The sequence below is a fragment of the Cucurbita pepo genome, chromosome LG13 (genome assembly GCF_002806865.2).
Source record: "Cucurbita pepo subsp. pepo cultivar mu-cu-16 chromosome LG13, ASM280686v2, whole genome shotgun sequence".
In the NCBI taxonomy this organism is placed as follows: domain Eukaryota; kingdom Viridiplantae; phylum Streptophyta; class Magnoliopsida; order Cucurbitales; family Cucurbitaceae; genus Cucurbita; species Cucurbita pepo.
Genome location: NC_036650.1, coordinates 4,818,360 through 4,836,991, shown reverse-complemented (window position 1 = coordinate 4,836,991; position 18,632 = coordinate 4,818,360). Strand labels below are relative to the sequence as shown.

The following is an 18,632-nucleotide window of genomic DNA, read 5'->3' as shown; positions in this document are numbered from 1 at the left end:
AATTTTGTTTGATGAATTAATAAATTGTAACTTTTTAAAAATTTTAAAATTTAGAAACTAAATTATAATTTTTAAAATTAAAATGGATATGTACTTAAAAATTTATGGATTAAATTATAATTTTATTGGTTGTTTTTTTAGAGTTAAATTTTGTAACTAAATTAATAAAAATATTATAGTTAGTACTTTATTTTAAAAATATGGAATAAATATATTAAATATGTGATTGGAGATTAAGACTATTTAATAATTGTAATTCTCTTTTAAATTGTTGGGCCTTCGGTTTTTTCATGTGGGTTTATACCCGGCCCATTTCTTGCATAATAAACTTTTAAAAAATATTTCTAAATAAAGTAACTATAGTTCTTAAATTTTGCTACTAAAAGTTGAGAAAATCACTGTGAGGTTAATGGATTATTAACTTCTAAAAGGTAAATATGTGTGTTTTATTATGCTTAATCAGTTATAGTAGATAAAAAGCAAAAGTTGGTAAAAAAAAGGAATTGTCATTTAATGGATAATTTACCGATAATTAACTTAATGGGTAAGTTACCGTTGAATAAAAAATTATACTCAAGTTTTATTTATTTATTTATTATTTTTTATAAAAAAAAAAGTAAAAAAAAAAAAAAAAAAAAAAAAAAAAAAAAAAAAAAAAACAAATGAAAGCCAAAGTCTAAAAAGTTTTGGACGGTTACTATTTTTTTTTATAAATATTTTTAAATGTCTTAATATTTTCTTTAAAAAATATTCTTAAATTTTTAACAGTGCTACAAAAATACCTTTAAATTTTAAAAGTTTCATTAATACTCGTGGTACTATGTTTAAAAAATACTCATGAAATGTTAAAAATAACATCAACATCCTTAAATTTTATTAAAAAAAAATTAAAATTTATTATCGTCGATGTATGAATGAAAATCGACTATCTACACTTTATAAATAATCTCCAAACTTTAATAATTTCTTTTTCTAGAAGTTAAGGGTATTAACGGCACTTTTGAGAGTTTGAGTATTTTTTTAACGTAACATTAAAATTTCCGTCCATATCCTTTTTTTTTAAGTTTTCTAAAAAATTTAAAGGTATTTTGAATTTTTTTAAAAAAATTAAAAATTATTACTAAAAAGTCGAAAATGTTTTTAAACTATTTTTAAAGTTAAAAAAGTATTTTCTTTTTAAAACGGTTTGAAAGTTCATAGGTATTTTTAAAGTAATTAATAGTAACATTTCTCTACCAAATTAATAGTTTTTTTAAAAAAAAATTAAGACTAAATAATAATAATAATAATAAGAAGAAGAAGAAGAAGATGGAAAAGAATAATTAAAGGAATTATTGGGGCACTTATGGTAAGATGAAGAAATATATGGGTAAATGTGGAAAAAAGTAATGCGGTTGGGGAGGGTCCATTAAAATAATTAAAATAATTATGGAAGAAGAGAGGGGTGAATTAGTTAGTGAACCATAATGGGGAAAACAAAGCAATTCCGAGTTACGTGGTTGGTTGACATTCCCAACAACGCGCCTTTGCCTTACTTTCCACCACCACTCACGCTCACCTTTCACTCCAATTTCCACTCAATTTTACTCCCTCAATTCCCGCCCTTCCAATAGAGTTAACAATTTTTTCGAATTGAGTTGGCTAATTATTTTTTTTAATTAATTATTTTTTAAAAAAATTTACAAACGTAAAAAAAAATTTAATTTTTATAACAACCATACCTCAAAATTGGGTTCTAATTATATTTTCAAATTGATGGGTTGATTCGATCTGAAAAAGTTTCAACTCGCTAACTGAACTAAAAATATATAACTCAACCCAATTTTGATGGTTTGGGTTAAGTAGATCGAGTAGGTAAAGTTCTCGAATTATATGATTAGCCCTACTTTTTTTACTCCGTGTTTTCTCGAAAAATAGAAATGTATAATCAAATATATATATATAGAAAAAAAATCATAGTAGCAAAAATAATTTTAAACACCAAAATCCTGTTCAAATTTTTATTTTCATTTTTTCAATAAAGTAAAAATTCAACCAATGGAAGTTTAAATAGATTTTTTTTTTTTAATTTAAAAGAATAAACTCTTATATTTTGTTGGATAGATAAAATTATTTTTTTTAAACGAATATAACTTTTTAGGGGAAAAAGGTATTTTTTGTGCTTTTTTTTTTTCCTTTTTTATTCTTTTTAGGGAAAATTCAATTTTATCTTCCAAATTTGGAAATATTTTTACATTTAAATTTTTTATTTTATTATTATTATTATTTATTTATTTATTTATTTAACAAAATTCATTGGATAATGTTTTATTTTTCGTATTAATTTTGAAAACAAAAATCCATATTTTTAAATTAAGAAACTAATAAATGTATTAATTTAAATTCTAAACTTTTATAAGTAAAAAAATAAAATAATTTTTTTATCCACAAATGGTAGCTATTTTTACATATTTTTATTTATAATAAATTCGAAGTCAACTAAGCAAAATGATTATTATCTTCCAAAACTCCATTAAATAAGTAAATAAAATTAAAATTTTCTCAAATTTAATGAAAATTCACCTTTATACATTTTATTCTTATAATTTCTCTAATTTACATTAATTTATATAATTAAAGAAATACTCATAAACTTTTAAAAGTTCTATTAATACAATTAAACTTAAAAGATGGTCTGCATCTTTATTTTTTAAAGCAGGTTTGAATAAAAAAATACGTTAATACCTTTAACTTATCACAAAAAAGTTTAAAATTTACTCAAAGAAGTAGAATTTTATATGTAAATGTTTGAATTCCGCTTAAATTCCACTTTTTTACCTAAAATATTAGCTTAGAAAGCACGAATTGTCAATGCATTGGGTCCCAAATGATATGGAATTATAGCCAAAGAAAGTGACGATGATCATAAGGGCACGAACAAGTATAATCGAGTACATAATTTGTAGAGCTTTAGCATTAATCAAAAGGAATTATATTCAACCACCACGTGCCTTCCAAACTAAGATTAATGTGAAAGATCGAGGAGGTCAGAATATAAGCTAGATTCAACTCAAATTTGTTTAAATCTTATTAAATAAGGAACAAATCCAATATTAAGTTGGATAGTTCACGTCATTTATTCAATTCTTCTAACAAAAATAAAATATTAACAATCTATTTATTTTCAAACATTAAATTAAAATTTGGAATATATATTTAAAAGATTACCTTCTAAATACTGAAAATATATCTCTTAATCAAAAAATTAAAAATAAATTTGTGTTAGTTCGGTTGAACCTACAAACTAATTCAATTTATAATTCTTTTTTTGAATCAAATCCTACCTAATCTTAAACGTATGGGTTCATCGGTTTTTTGGGTCATCCCTATATCGTACGAAGCTTTAAAATATAAAATTTTCAACTTTATTTAATTATATTAATAGCCTTTAATTATATGCCTCAAGTCATTGAACAACATTATTCCCTACTAATTTTGAAATAATAATAATAATAATAATAATAATAATAATAATAATAAGATATTATAAAACGTGAGTGCAAACAAGTGGAACGTGTGGAACAATATTAGACGTGATGGAAGATTGTAGAAAATCATTACAAAATTCAAATGCTCAATTTTAAGTGTTATAATTTCAATTCTTTTAATTTAATTATTATAATTTCTCATAAAAATTCATTATCATAAAGATTTTTTTTTAATAATTTATCGTAAAAAAGTCGATTTTTCTACTCGAAATTATGATCAAAATTCTCAATGTCTTTTTTATATGTAGTACTGAAATGACGTGTATGTAGAAGTAAAAATTTTAAAGTTAATGGCATTAATGTAATTTTCTACTGTTTTTTCCATTAAGGTAATTAACAATGAAATTTTTTTAAATGGTTTGTTTTTTTTGGGTAAATAGTAACAAAATTAAAAGATATTTTCTTAATTTATTAAATATAAAATTATTATTTTAATAAAAGCTTAAGCATTAAAAGCATTCTTTAATTACTCGTCACGTGTCTCCTACCGTCATGTCACGTGAGACGCGTAGGCCCCACTCGCCCGCTCCTCAAGGGTTTATTCTTCTTCTTACGCCCTGTCCCTCTCTAACCGTCTCTAAATTATTTTCAAATTTTTATTTTTATATTTACGAAAAGAACCTTGTAAATGGCAAATGTCCCATTTTGACCTTTTCTGTCGTCTTTCTCGTTTAAAACGTTAAAACCCCTTCTTGTCCCTTTCCTCCTCCATTTCCATTTTTTCTTCTTCCCAAGTTCTCTGTTCTAATGGCTGTTGACGTTCATTCCTCTTTTCCCAATGGAATTTGTGATCCTCCCACTAACCCTGACGAAATCGGTCAACTTCCATTAATGAATGCTTCTGATGATCCCAAGCTCAACACTAAGCTTTCAATCTCGCCCTCTGTAGATGAAAATCAGATGAAGCTCTCTGATAATGAATCTCCCTCTTCTTGTTCTTCTTCTTCGTCGTTGTCGTTCGATGTCGAGAAATCAGAGGATTCTACCCTTAACGGTCATATTCCTGTTCGTCCCCACCACGAATTGAAGCCCAATAATGGAGAGATACGCGTATTGGAGCCTCATTCTCAGCTTCCTAAACCCGAGGCCCCACCTGGACTTTCCGTTTCCTCCGTTGGTGAACCGCCGTACAAACGATCGCAGAGTTTGGCCGAGAATAACTCCGTCGACATGTCGTCGATTGGGAAGTTTATACGGGAGAGAAGCAATAGCTTATCGGCCGCGATTCTCAAGCGGATTTCGTCGCTTAAGGATGAAGAGAAGGACGACGTGGACGAGAACGGGAAGTCTCAGACCGGCGTCACTGAAATCAACCTCTCCGGTTTCAAAGTCGTGGTGAAGCGGAAGAGCGATGAAGAGAGAGACAGAGAACTGAAAGGAAGAATCAGCTTCTTCTCGAGGTCGAATTGTAGGGATTGTAAAGCGGTTAGGAGTTTCTTCAACGAAATGGGATTGAGATTTGTTGAGATCAACGTCGACGTTTTTCCTCAGAGAGAGAAGGAGCTGATGAAGAGGACTGGGAGTTCATTGGTGCCGCAGATTTTCTTTAACGAGAAGCATTTCGGAGGTCTCGTGGCGCTGAACGCACTGAGAAACAGCGGCGAATTTGAGCGGAGAATCAAAGATATGCTTAGCAGTAAATGTCCCGACGACGCACCGGCTCCACCAGTCTACGGGTTCGACGATCCAGAGGAGGGATCGCCGGACGATCTACTGGAGATCGTGAAATTTCTTAGACAGAGATTGCCGATTCAGGACCGTCTGATCAAGATGAAGATCGTCAAGAACTGCTTCTCCGGCAGCGAAATGGTGGAAGCGCTTATTCAGCGCCTTGATTGCGGCCGTAGAAAGGTACGCTCTCATAGTGACATCCCCTGTTTTTCTCCTTCTGCCATTAGAGTTCCGTTCTTTGTTTTCTAGCCGTTGGATGGAATGTCAATTACACACTTTTTGACCTTCTTTTGAAATTCTACGGTCGATTGAAGCTGCCATATCATCGTATCCTGCTCCGCGAAGCACTGGACTGCTTTCCAATTCAAAATTTTCAACCCCATATTGTCTCCCTCATACCACATATATATATATATATATATACATGTTCTAGTAATTTAAATGCTTAATTAAGGTATCAGTAATCTAATCTTAATTGCCCAAATTTCCATGCCCACTCCTTTTCCAAAACTATAATTCAAATATAAATCAATTAATAATTTGTATTCCTTTACTAATCGATGAACCATATCATAAATTTATAGTAACTTTCGTACTTGACCCTCTTATTATAAATCTTACTTCATTTATTTTAAATAATAATTTGTAGGCCGTTGAAATTGGAAAGCAGATGACCCAGAAGCTCTTTATCCATCATGTCTTTGGGTAATCCTCTCTCTTATTGCTCCATTTTTCTCTTAGTTTGGTATCCCAATGATTCATAAGAAGTAAAAAATGGTATCAATTTAGACCCTTATTAGAATTTTGTTTTCAAATTGGGTATGATTCTTCGTTCGTTCATGAATGTTCGAGTATTCTTCATTTACTCATCTTCCTCATTCCTCAATTTTAGTAGGGGGGTTCGAGGATAAATTTTACTTCGGTGATAGTTGTTTTTGAATGGAATCAAATGAAAATAGCTGTACGTCGTTAATAATAGTTCTAAATTGATTCATTTATAAAATTTTAGAGTGGGATACAATTATGAGTTAAAAGAACTTGAAAATTTAAGGATTAGAAGAACATTTTGTAATGTTTGTCGTGGTTGAATTACAGGGAAATTGAATTTGTAGATGGGAAACATTTCTACCGTTTCCTTGAGCATGGGCCATTTATATCCCGGTGCTTCAATTTCAGGGGCTCAGTTAATGACAATGAGCCCAAGCCCGCCGCCATGGTTGCACAAAAACTAGCCAAGATCATGTCCGCCATTTTAGAGTCCTATGCCTCTCAAGATCTCCAACATCTTGATTATCTCACCATTAGCAACACTGAAGAGTTTCGAAGGTACAATTTTCAAGGATATGGAAAGACAATTTATGAGATTTTAGTCAAGGATAGTGATCAAATGGCCCTGCAACTCTTCACAAATGCTTGATTCCTTCACCAACTTATGCAGGTACATGAACTTAGTTCAAGATCTTCACCGCGTGAACCTCTTGGAACTGTCACATGATGAAAAGTTGGCTTTTTTCTTAAACCTGTATAATGCTATGGTCATCCATGGCTTCATAAGATTTGGACGAGTAGAGGGTGTAATTGACAGAAAATCCTTCTTCTCCGACTTCCAATACTTGGTCGGCGGACACCCATATTCACTCATCTCCATAAAAAATGGGATTCTTAGAGGAAATAGAAGGCCACCGTACTCCCTTATCAAGCCCTTCAGCGCTTCTGACAAGCGATTGGAGGTAAATTTATCTAATTTCAACTTTTTTAAGGATTATGTTCTGCTTACCCTTTGGCTCATACCAATCCTTTTGTGATACTTTGTTCTGATGCTGTTTGATTAGTTAAGATCCTACTTTTTATCATTAGATTGGGGAATCTGCCCCTTAATCAAAAAGTATAAAGTTAAAGTGTATTTTATCTTTTTATTGACATTCTCGACATTCCCTATGCCTCGTGGACTTGAAAAAGTAACGTTAGCCAAAATTAGCATTAGTTGGGGCGGATATAACATCATAGTACTCATAACATATTCGACTACCACTATATTTATATGCGTACGAATATGAATTATTTCAAAAATTGCATAAACGTTTCAAAGCTACTATTGAGTAGTAATTCGTTAGAATATTAGATGAAAATTGGGACTCAACATGATATTTGTGTGTTTTGTTGTGGATGAATGGATGGCATCTTTAAAACTGATAGTGTGAATGAATATGATGAACAAATGTCAGCTTGCGTTTGGGAAAGTGAATCCATTAATTCACTTTGGACTGTGGAATGGGACAAAGTCTAGCCCAAGACTCAGATTCTTTACTCCTCAAGGAGTCGAAGCAGAGCTAAGATGCGCCGCAAGGGAGTTCTTCCAAACTGGGGAAGTGGAGGTTGATTTGGACAAAAGAACAGTGCATCTCCCTGGAATCATCAAGTGGTTCGTCCTCAAACTCTCACTCTTTCCCTTTTTTGTTCTTCTTGTTCTTCTTGTTCTCTGCCACTGGATGATACTAAATGCTGGTTTCTTCAATTTTCAAGTTTACATTTCAAAAGAATCCTTGTTAGATAGAAAGCATCATCAGGATTGAAACTTCATGTTCTTCTTGTTCTTCTTGTTCTATGCCACTGGATAATACTCCATGCTGGTTTCTACCATTTTTAAGGGTAACCGTCCAAGTCTACCGCTAGCGATATTGTCTTTTTTAGGCTTTTCCTTTCGGGCTTCCTCTCAATGTTTTTAAAACCCGTTTATTAAGGAGAGGTTTTCACACCCTTATAAAGAATGTTTCATTCTCCTCCCCAACCAATGTGTGATCTTACAATCACCCCCCTTCGGGGGCCAGCGCTCTCGCTGGCACTCGTTCCCTTCTTCAATCGATGTGGGACCCCAATCCACCTCCTTTGGGGTCTAGCGTCTTTGCTGACACATCGTCTCGTGTCCACCCCCCTTCAGGGCTCAGCCTCCTCGCTGACACATTGTTCAATGTCTGGTTCTAATATCATTTGTAACTGTCCAAGCCTACGACTAGTAGATATTGTCCTATTTGGGCTTTCTCTTCCTAACTTCCTCTCAAGATTTTTAAAACACGTTTACTAGGGAGAGTTTTTCACACCCTTATAAACAATGTTTCGTTCTCCTCCCCAACCAATGTGTGATCTCATAATCCACCCCCTACGAGCCCATATCTCACATCAAGTTCACATTTTAAAAGAATCCTTGTTCTGCTACACATTCTCCAGCTACATTTAATGATGAAGGAAGAACATGAAAAACGATGAACTTTTGATGGAAAATCTGGTGGGTTGGGTTTGGTTGTTGCAGGTTCAGTGTGGACTTCGGAGCAGAGAAGGAGATTTTGAGGTGGATAATGAGGTTCTTGGATGCCAAAAAAGCAGGCCTTTTGACGCACCTTTTGGGGGATGGAGGTGCTGTCAACATAGCCTACCAGAACTATAACTGGACCATGAATTCTTGTTGATGCAGAGGACAAAAAGCCTCAATGATTTTTGGTTTTCGGGCTTCGTCTTGGCATTGCCACACCCATTATTGTAAATAATATCATAGCTTTCTTCTTCTTTGTCAGTCAGTCACCCCTTTGCTATGTTACCCCTCAGAATGCCAATTTTTCTGGGGATATGGAGTGGTGTTGTTGGGGTTGGGGATAAGAGGGGTAGAAATGGGAATTGGATAGCTTCATTATTTACAAACCATTAATCTATATATAGGCTTATTTCATTTTGATTTAATTTTTTTTTAAAAATATCTATTTCAATTTAGGAAGGACTAAAGTAGAATTATTATGTATTAAATAAGCAACATTCTACTAACCAAAATAGTTGTACTTTAAAATAATATATTTGTGACAAAAAAAAAAAAAAATCCTAAATTTTGTCATTTATTAAAAAAAAAATCATTATTCTTTTTTAAAATACTATAAAATGAGAAAACAAAACTAAATTCCACTTAATGAACATAATTATATGAAAATAATAAAAATTAAATCTCGAAAATTTGCTATTTTTAATCTATTGGTATAACAAGTCAGATAACTATATTATAGAAAATATTGAGACGGATAGGAACAGTAATTAAAATACTAAAATTGGGGGTAACAATTTTCAACTAATTGAAAAAATCGATGAGAGATTTTAATTATCTTACAATAAATCAAGAAATCAACCCATTGAACAATAAAAAAAAATATATAAAAGAATATTTTTTGTTTTTGATTGAATGAGAATGAATGAAGAAATACTAAGTCTGGAACTTTGGTTCTTTCCAGAATTTTTGATACTCTATAATGCATATAAGATTTGGATCATACCAATCAAATGAGACAATAAACATCATATAGAATGAGTAACGACAATAAACCTCATATAGAAATGAGTAACGTGCATGCAAATAAAGTGATTTTAGATAGGAACGGTATATCATTAATAGACTAATTACAAATGAGCATACAAATAATCATGAATTTCTGAAGCTAATATTTTTATTGTACCACTAAGCTACATCAATAATCAACTTATAAACAATTACCAATTGTAGCATATGATTCAACCCGTCTAAACATATCCAAAAAAGAGTTCAATGTTTCGAATTATATAAAGAAAAAAAGAAGAAGATATCACGAGCCTATATAGTAATAAATTTAGATTTTCATTTAAATTTAATCCGACCAATAACTAATAGACTAATAGACTACGACTTTAGATTGTTAATGCCCATTTATAGTACGAGACCACTGAAATAAAACAATAGACTAAATAGCCATGTAAAGCTATATATAAGTCACATTAATCCATACTTATCACATTATTTAATACTTTTTTAATCCTAAAAAGTTGTTGACTAAAAAAACATTAAATTAGTAAAGTCAAACCTACCTAAACATACCATATTAAAACATTTTATAACTCAATTTCATCTCAAATTAATCATAGAAGCTAAAACCAAATCCCTTACAGTAAAAGAAAAAATATATTTTTTTTTTTGCCGAAAGTGAGATACTAAAATAGATATTTATTTCCATATTATATATATTCTGATGCTGAATGAAGGGTGAAGGATAGAAAATGGTGAAGAAGAAATGATTGGTTTAAGGTAAATAATGTAATTTAAGAGCTGAAGATGTTGGCGTGAGACAACAGCTACTCGCATACTTATAATTATATATTCATATTCATAGCCTTTTAAAGGAAATTTTTATTTTTGAAGTCCATAGAAAAGGGGGTGTGGAGAGTCCAGAATAATGGGGCATCAAATGCTTATGGGGATTCGCACTGTTCCAGAATTCCAAGATCTGCACCAACCTATCCATTATTTATTTCAAAATCACAGACCCCTCTTCTTCTTCTTCTTCTTCTTCTTCTCCTTCTCTCTCTAAAATTTGAACTGTTCTTCATTGGTGGAGCTGTGAGAGGATTGGAATTGAGTGACCCAGATGAGCCAATATCAAAATCTCGGGGCTTAGAGGCTTGTGGGTGCGTTGGATGGTGGCTCAGAGAGGCTACCAACAATTCAAATTCGAGGGCTCTCTTTATTAAAGCTTTGTAGTGACGAACCCAAAGCCAATCAGGGCTCCGTCGGAAAGTTGCACCCAAAAAGGTGACTCCTACCCTTACCTTCTTTTCTCTCTCTCCTCTCTCTCTTCTTTTCTCTGCAACTCTTTTCCATTTGGTGCTTTTAGGGCAAATCTTCTGCCATTTCGATCGTTACCCAGATGAAATAAACGTGAGTAATTTCTCTTCCCTGTTGTTTTTTTTGCTTTGGGTTCTTGTAATTTTGCTGTTTTATGGGTTTTTACTGTTGATTTGTGGAGTTTTTTTCAAGCTTCGTTAATGGTTTGTGTTTCGATGGGTGTTTGTGTCATGGGTTTGGTGTTTGGTGTTTGTGTTCTTCGGGTTTTATGATTCAATTATCGTGTTGTTGTTCATAGGTTGGATATGGTTCAGCTGAGATTCCTGTGAGGGTTACTGTAAATAGGAGGATTAGTAATCATGGCAGCTGAATCAAACAGGGGTTTTCACCAGACGTTAAGTTCTGCTTTGAATCGGCACGCTATATCTTTTCAATCTACTGCAACAACCAGCAGCTCAGAGATGATGACAATGGAGAACTACTTTGGGGTCAATAACGCGTTGGACATAATGTTTTCGGGGAATTCGAACGTTGTCAACAATAACAATCATCCTGTTATTAGCCAAGCTACCAATTCATCTGGTTCTCTGCTTCTTGATACTGTGCCAGGGCTCAAGAATGATGCTGGGTTGGCAGTGGAATGGTCTGTGGAAGAGCAATTCAAGTTGGAGGAAGGTCTTGTCATGTAAGTTCTTTCTTTAAATCTTCCAACTTCTGTTCTTGTCGGATTTGTTGGCTTTAGGATTGTTGAAACTTATGTTAAGAGATGTCTTGGAGAGGAATTTTCAGTGTTATGAAGGCTGCACGTTTTGTTTTTACATTGGGTCTGTTGTGCTACATATTGAATAGTCCAAACAGTGGTACATACTGTGAGATGTGAGATCCCGCATCGGTTGGGATGAGAATGAAACATTGTTCATAAGGGTGTGGAAACCTTTTCCTCATGGACGCGTTTTAAAAACCTTGAGGGAAAGCCCAAATAGGACAATATCTGATAGCGGTGGGCTTCGGCCGTTACAAATGGTATCAAAGCTAGACACTAGGTGATGTGTCAGCGAGGAGGCTGAGCCCCAAGGGGGGTGGACAAGAGGTGGTGTGTCAGTCAAGGACGCAGGCTCCGAAGCGGGGTGGATTGGAGGGTCCCACATCGATTAGAGAAGGGAACGAGTGCCAACGAGGACACTAGGCTCCGAATGGGGGGCGGATTGTGAGATCTCACATTGGTTGGGGAGGAGAATGAAACATTCTTTATAAGGGTGTGGAAACTTCTCCCTAACAGACACGTTTTAAAAACCTTGAGGGAAAGCCTAAAGAGGACAATATTTGCCAGCGGTGGGCTTGAGCCGTTAGACATACAGAAAGCAAGGCGTATGGGTTTTAGATCAGAATTGGAATCCCCCTTACGTGTGGTTCCTTTCCCCTTGGTAGTTCTTTTATGTTAAGCCAGTTATTCTTCCTGGACTGCTTGATAAACTAAAGTTCTTCTCATGCGCAGCCTATTTCAGCTTTCTTTTCTCAGTATTTTCACTATTGTTTGCTTTCCATTTGATAGGTTTGCTGATGAACCAAGCATTTTGAGGTATATCAAGATCGCTGCCACGTTACGTGATAAAACTGTCCGGGATGTTGCTCTAAGGTGTCGGTGGATGACTGTAAGCACCTCCATCTTATAAGATACTTCTGTGTAAAATATCATTACTCTGCCTTCTTCAAGTTCTTATAGAAGACTAACAAACTTCTTTACAGAGAAAACGAAGGAAGCCTGAAGAACATATCGGAAAGAAAGCGATCAATCGCAAGGTACTTTTATGAAACTTTGTGGATATCTGATGTTGGTTTGAGGATCCAATTTCCTAAAGATTGGGAATGGTCAGGATAAACTGGTGGAGCCATCTTTAAAAATAAACACACCTTCAGCCCCTGGACCCAGCATGGCTGCATATTCTCATATGATGCAGCATCATATGAATGGAAAAGAACGAGCGCCTTCTGAAGGTCGGCGTTCTTGAAATTTTCTTCCTCTATACTTACTTATTGTAGTCCTTAGCAACCACTAATGTTTCAAGCTTCTATTGAGACTTTTTTTTCCTCATCAAAGTCTCAGAGATTAGCAGTGCAGCTGCGCATCTTCTGGAACAGAATGCTCAAGCTTTTAGTCAAATTACTGCCAACCTTTCCATGTACAAGGTGAATATCTATTAGCTTTTAATAGAGACTGCTTTCTACTGGAACCATTTGCAGTTCATATCAAGAGTATTGGACTACTCTGTCACATTTCACCTGCCTAGATGACTAAATACTATCAAATTTCATAATTTGAAACCACAAGATCGATATCAAACTCTATTGCTACATGGTCTAGTTCTTAAAAAGAACTGCTACCTGATATAAATGTAAAAATCTCCTCGTATCGTGAAATTATAGACACATTTTGTTATTTTATTTCTTTTGTTTCGGTTCGGGCTACTCACTATGCTACTATTGGTCCTTTTTCAAGCAGTTGCAGGATAACATTGATCTTTTCTGCCGGACAAGGAATAATATTATTGCTATCCTAAATGAGTACGTAGATATTCCTTTTGTTTACTTGAAAATAGTTCCTTCAAAACCCAGTCTTTGGGCGGAACCATCATCTGTTAATGGAGATTTTCAATTCTAACTTTTGCAGAATGAGGGAAACTCCAGGCATATTGAGCAAAATGCTACCACTTCCTGTATCTATAAATGAAGATCTAGCAAATAGAATTTTGCCCAGCACAACCTGGTAAGATCTCTAACAAATATGTTGGCCAGAAAGTTTCTGTTTTTTGGAGTGTATTTTCATCTACTTAGAGTCCAAAGGTGCTTTACCATAGGATTAGGAATGTAGATAGATGTCTATGCAATTCCTTGAAAAAGAAAAGAATGATATAGGAGCAAATTCTAATGTATTCTTCTGGTTTTGAAATGGTTGGTCAGAATTGGACCGGCTCCATTCTTTTGGCCCTTGGTTGTGTTTTATGCTTACACCAGGGCCATTGCAGAGAAATATGAACAAGAAGAAAGATGATGATGTAGGGCTGATTGGTCAGTTAGCCCACTGCCTGACCAATCGGACAAAATCAAATGGATGGCTGAGAAAAGAGTGATTGATCTTGATGTCATGTCTCTGAGTTCCCTCCCCCAGCACACAAAATATTACCAGGGAAGCAAGTGTCAGCTGCTGAAGATATATTGGTTGGGAGATCTGAGTTAAGGGAGGAAGAGAGAAAGGGGAAAATATTGGATCTGCTGCTTCCAATTTGTACTATTTTAGGCATTACCTAAAAAATAGAATCGTTGTGCACAAATACTTGATATCAAAGTATAGCAGTTCTGTAGTTATCTGTGTCTGTGTGTGTTGAATTTTTTGACACTTTCCTGGTGGAACCGCCCTCCCATCCCATCCTATCCCATCCTATCCCATCCCATACCTGTGTGCAGTGTCTCTATCTCCCCTGCAATTATTCATAAGCATTATATACATACAAATCTTCTGACATGTCCTAAATTACAAGATTACTCTCCAAACACTAAAACTATCAGAGCTGTGCCTACTTTTGTACCTTAAGTTCTTGCAGACTATTTAGTTTCTATCATTTTCAGCTGATTATAAGATATATCCTTTTCTATTAAGAGATTAGGTGTTTAAATAACTCTTCTTTGACTCATGGCTTATTCCCATTTGCTTTCTTTTCAAGTCTTTGTGACACAGTTTCGTGTGGAACAAACTATCTGATGTTACAAACAAATAACAATAAAGTGCATGACAGTTGGACCATATTTTTATAATAAAAGCATAGACAGGTGTACAGAAAAAAACTAATTTTCTCAGTTTCTACCAACTCTCAGGATTTGTGATTTATTTCCTTGGGATAAACCGTTGTCCAACATCGGTGCTTGTTAGGTGTTGAATTGAAAATTGAATTCAATGGCTTGTCGGGTTGATTTAGCTTTTATGCAATTTCAGTAGGCTCATTTTCATGGTGTAGTGTAATAACTGTTGACCCGTTACGTATCACCTATAGCATCACAATTTTAAAACACGTCTAATAGGAAAAGGTCCTCACATTCTTATAAGGAATGCTTCATTCCTCTCTCTGACCGACGTGGGATCTCACAATTTACCCCATTTGGGGGTCCAGCGTCCTCACTGGATGTTTGACTCTGATACCATTTGTATCAATCCACTCTACCGCTAATAGATATTGTCCACTTTAGCCCGTTACGTATCACCGTCAGCCCCACCCCCACAGTCTTAAAACGCATCTGCTAGGTAGAGATTTCCACATCCTTATAAGCAATGTTTCATTTACCTCCGGTACTGATGTACGATCTCACAAACTACTATTCTATCTTAGTTTGTAGGTTTTTAAAGTGTCCTAAAATAGTCTATATGATACTTTTAGTAAATCTCATAAAAGAGTCAATGTGGTCTTGCAGCTGGTTTATCGACCTACTAACTAATATTCCCTTGGTTCAAAAGGAAGACTAAAGATAAGACTAAAACGCGTTTAAATAAATGTCTTAAATCAGTATGGAAAAATTCAAAGTCAGAAGACTAATGGCTCTTCCCTTAAAAAATAATACACATTACTTACCCCTTCATCTGAGTTTTGAAGCTCTTCAGTTCACACTTTGCTGCCTGTTTTCCCTTTACACGCCATGCCTTCGCCGTGGATAAAACCAGATAATTCCGCCATAATCCACTAGCAATTTGCTCCACCAACACAAAGCTGATTCTCTTTCAGCTAATTCATAAATGGGTATTACATTTTTGTTCCTTTTTCACTCGCTTTGCTGCTGCTTCTTCTATGCTCACGTCTCCATCTCCATCGATGCAAAGTGCCACCCTGCTGATATCAAAGCCTTGAAAAGCTTTGCCAATGGCCTTGACTCCCCAGTTCAAGGCTGGGACTATGGCTTTTCTGATTGTTGCAAATGGAGAGGAGTGACCTGTAATACACCAGCAGCGTTGAAGCTCAACGATTCCAGTGTTTTCTCCAGAGTTGTGGCTTTGGAACTTCCCCAGGAGAGGTTAAGAGGAAATGTTTCGGAGTCTTTGGCAGATTTGGTTTATCTCAGAACTCTTAACTTGTCAACCAACTTTCTCTCACGTTCTCTTCCGGTGAATCTCTTCTCCCTGAAGAGTTTAGAGGTCATTGATTTGAGTTCTAATGATCTCTCTGGTTATGCGCCATGGAATATCAGTTCATCCTCTATTACGTTTCTTGACATTTCTAAGAACAAGTTCATTGGAGATGTTGACCCTGGCTTCTGTTCAACTGCAAAACAGATCCAAGTATTGAAACTTTCTTCAAACAGATTTCATGGGAGAGTTCTTCCAGGTTTTGGGAATTGCAGTTCCTTGGAGCATCTCTCTCTGGATTCCAACTTCCTCTCTGGTGATTTGCCTCAAGATCTGTTTGCATTGTTCAACCTCAAAACCCTAGAACTTCGTGATAATTGGTTTTCCGGGGAGTTGAGTTTTCAACTTGGGAACCTCTCGAATCTCGTCTTCTTGGATGTTTCATCGAACAATTTCTCGAGATTGCTTCCGGATGTGTTCTTCAATCTCCGGAAGCTCGAGCAATTCGCTGCATCATCGAATAATTTCTCCGGCGTTTTGCCGGTTTCGTTGTGCAATTCGCCAACCATTGCATCGCTTAGTCTTGACAACAATTCATTCAGTGGTTCAATCGATGTTATCAACTGTTCCGCCATGGTTCGTTTGGTTTCTTTGAATCTTGGCTCGAATCATTTCACTGGCCGAATTGAGAGTCTCTCATCTTGCCATCAACTACGCATTGCAAATCTTGCCAAGAACAGATTCGAGGGGGATTTTCCAGAAAGCTTCAAGAATCTCAGATCACTTTCTCACTTCTCGATTTCAAGAAATGGCCTCCGTAATCTCTCATCAGCATTGACAACTCTTAATCATTGCAGGAACTTGACTGTGTTGATTCTAACATTCAATTTCTATGGAGAGATTATGCCTGCACATTTGAACTTGAGATTTGAGAACACGAGACTGTTTGTGATTGCAAATTGTGGACTCACCGGTTCGATACCGCCATGGCTGAGCAATAGCGCAAAGCTCCAGATTCTGGACCTGTCATGGAACTCTTTAAGTGGAGAAATTCCGTCTTCCATTGGTGACTTGCGACGCCTCTTCTACTTGGATCTATCTAACAACTCGTTATCCGGCTCAATCCCTAGGAGCATCACGCAATTTCATAGCCTCATCGATCTCAATAACTCATTGAAAGGGGAAATATTCGAAGGATTCTCGTTTTTCAGCAGAAAGAGCCAATCCGCAGGACGACAATACAAGCAACTTTTAGGGATGCCGCCATTAGTGGATCTCAGTTACAACGAATTGAGCGGAATCATTTCGGCAGAATTTGGGAATCTGAAAGATCTCCATGTATTAGACCTCAGCAACAACAAATTATCAGGAAAAATTCCAAGCACTCTATCAAACCTGACGGATTTAGAAAGCTTGGATCTCTCCTACAACAATCTAACAGGAACGATTCCACCTTCATTGGCGAATCTCAACTTCCTTTCAACGTTTAATGTGGCTCATAATCACCTTCACGGCCGCATCCCTTCGCAAGGACAGTTCCGTACATTTCCGAATTCGAGCTTTGTGAGTAACGATGAGCTCTGCGGGTTTCAAACATTTTCTTGTGAGGAAGAATCTGGATCTGACGATGAAGAGAACTCGATTGGCGAAGATGAGGATGAAAGCTTGAGGTCACTCATAAGCGTTCCACTGAGTGTCGGAGGTGCCGTCGGATTCGTTTCGACAGCCGCCGTTTGTTTCTTCTCCGGCATGATGTTTCCGAGGGAGAAGAAAAGGGAATTCCGACGACTTCGTCATTGAAACAGCTCAAATTCAGGGGAATTTTGGAGTTGCTCTGTTTCTCCTCAGATGGAGCAAATCATCCGGATACTAATTTTAGCATAGTTCTATAATTAATTGGCTTAGATTCTTAATTTTATTTTTAGTAAAACAAACTAATTATAAAGATTTGAACAGAAACATATGTTAATTACAGCTTCTTTAACTAACTTTCTAATTAAATTTGGATGAAAAATGTTTGTATTTTGCATAAAAAATATTAACCCCTTTATCTATAATTAAGGGTAAATATATTTTTTTAATGTTTTTAACCGTTTAAAGATATTTTTTAAATTTTTTTAAAAAGTTAAAGTATTTTTTAAAATATTGTTTTAAGAAAAAAAATAATAATAATAAGATTTAGAGATATTTTTATTAATTTAATGAAAGATTATATTATTGACCAAACTCTTTAATTTAAATAAAACTTTATTTATAAAATCTTAATTTAATATTATCTTTATTACTTCCTATACTTTTAATTTCATATTCTTTTATTAATCTTAATCTTTTTTTAATGTACGACTTTTTACAAATTTTTTTCACCAATTTTTTTTACGAATATTAAATTTATTTAGATTCAAATAAAAATTAATAAATTTCAGTAAGTAGGTGAGTATAACAATTATTGTCGATCACCTCAGATTTTCTTGCTCTTACTTAAAAAATAGTTTAACTTTATGGTCTGAATTGAAAAATGAAATTACATCCAACTTGAATTATGATATTTATTATTTATTTATTGTGAGACCTAAAACTATGGCTTTATATCGAGTTATTTTGTACACTCGAGACGTGTATCATTTACATGCACTATGTGTATCACTTTTATATGAATAAAACCTAACAAACTCATACCACTTTCGTAATCAGGAGACCT

At 34.7% G+C, this 18,632-nt stretch overlaps 3 protein-coding genes across 6 annotated transcripts; all 3 read left to right on the top strand.

Annotated features, from left to right (window-relative positions):
* The first annotated feature begins 4,244 nt into the window (after nt 1-4,244).
* LOC111808269 lies at nt 4,245-8,930 on the top strand. The gene is made up of 6 exons (XM_023694150.1): nt 4,245-5,378; nt 5,848-5,903; nt 6,294-6,524; nt 6,637-6,928; nt 7,424-7,620; nt 8,506-8,930. Exons 1-6 carry the CDS (start codon nt 4,275-4,277, stop codon nt 8,660-8,662), a joined length of 2,037 nt encoding a protein of 678 aa, XP_023549918.1. The 5' UTR covers nt 4,245-4,274; the 3' UTR covers nt 8,663-8,930.
* Nucleotides 8,931-10,390: 1,460 nt separating this feature from the next.
* Nucleotides 10,391-14,196, top strand: LOC111808416. 4 transcript variants are annotated; one of them, XM_023694361.1, is made up of 10 exons: nt 10,392-10,794; nt 10,877-10,920; nt 11,126-11,512; nt 12,380-12,479; nt 12,574-12,627; nt 12,702-12,822; nt 12,926-13,014; nt 13,328-13,389; nt 13,496-13,591; nt 13,786-14,196. In XM_023694361.1, coding segments are annotated over exons 3-10 (849 nt in total). In that variant the 5' UTR covers nt 10,392-10,794; nt 10,877-10,920; nt 11,126-11,186; the 3' UTR covers nt 13,787-14,196. The 4 variants fall into 4 exon arrangements, with proteins under 4 accessions (XP_023550131.1, XP_023550129.1, XP_023550128.1 ...); XM_023694363.1 differs by having other exon boundaries at nt 10,391-10,920; nt 13,851-14,196; XM_023694360.1 differs by lacking the exon at nt 10,877-10,920.
* Nucleotides 14,197-15,270: 1,074 nt separating this feature from the next.
* On the top strand, nt 15,271-17,826 carry LOC111808415 (phytosulfokine receptor 1-like). The gene has a single exon (XM_023694358.1). The coding sequence runs from the start codon at nt 15,608-15,610 to the stop codon at nt 17,732-17,734; it is 2,127 nt and encodes a 708-aa protein (XP_023550126.1). The 5' UTR covers nt 15,271-15,607; the 3' UTR covers nt 17,735-17,826.
* Nucleotides 17,827-18,632: the final 806 nt, after the last annotated feature.

What these genes read in the sequence shown, in the direction of transcription:
- LOC111808269 (XM_023694150.1), top strand. Translation starts at nt 4,275, where the DNA reads ATGGCTGTTGACGTTCATTCCTCTTTTCCCAATGGAATTTGTGATCCT. An exon ending in TTTATCCATCATGTCTTTGG is followed by an intron (nt 5,904 to 6,293) that starts GTAATCCTCTCT and finishes GTTGAATTACAG; the next exon opens with GGAAATTGAATTTGTAGATG. An exon ending in CTCCCTGGAATCATCAAGTG is followed by an intron (nt 7,621 to 8,505) that starts GTTCGTCCTCAA and finishes TGGTTGTTGCAG; the next exon opens with GTTCAGTGTGGACTTCGGAG.
- LOC111808416 (XM_023694363.1), top strand. Translation starts at nt 11,187, where the DNA reads ATGGCAGCTGAATCAAACAGGGGTTTTCACCAGACGTTAAGTTCTGCT. An exon ending in TTGGAGGAAGGTCTTGTCAT is followed by an intron (nt 11,513 to 12,379) that starts GTAAGTTCTTTC and finishes TCCATTTGATAG; the next exon opens with GTTTGCTGATGAACCAAGCA. An exon ending in TAAGGTGTCGGTGGATGACT is followed by an intron (nt 12,480 to 12,573) that starts GTAAGCACCTCC and finishes ACTTCTTTACAG; the next exon opens with AGAAAACGAAGGAAGCCTGA.
- LOC111808415 (XM_023694358.1), top strand. Translation starts at nt 15,608, where the DNA reads ATGGGTATTACATTTTTGTTCCTTTTTCACTCGCTTTGCTGCTGCTTC.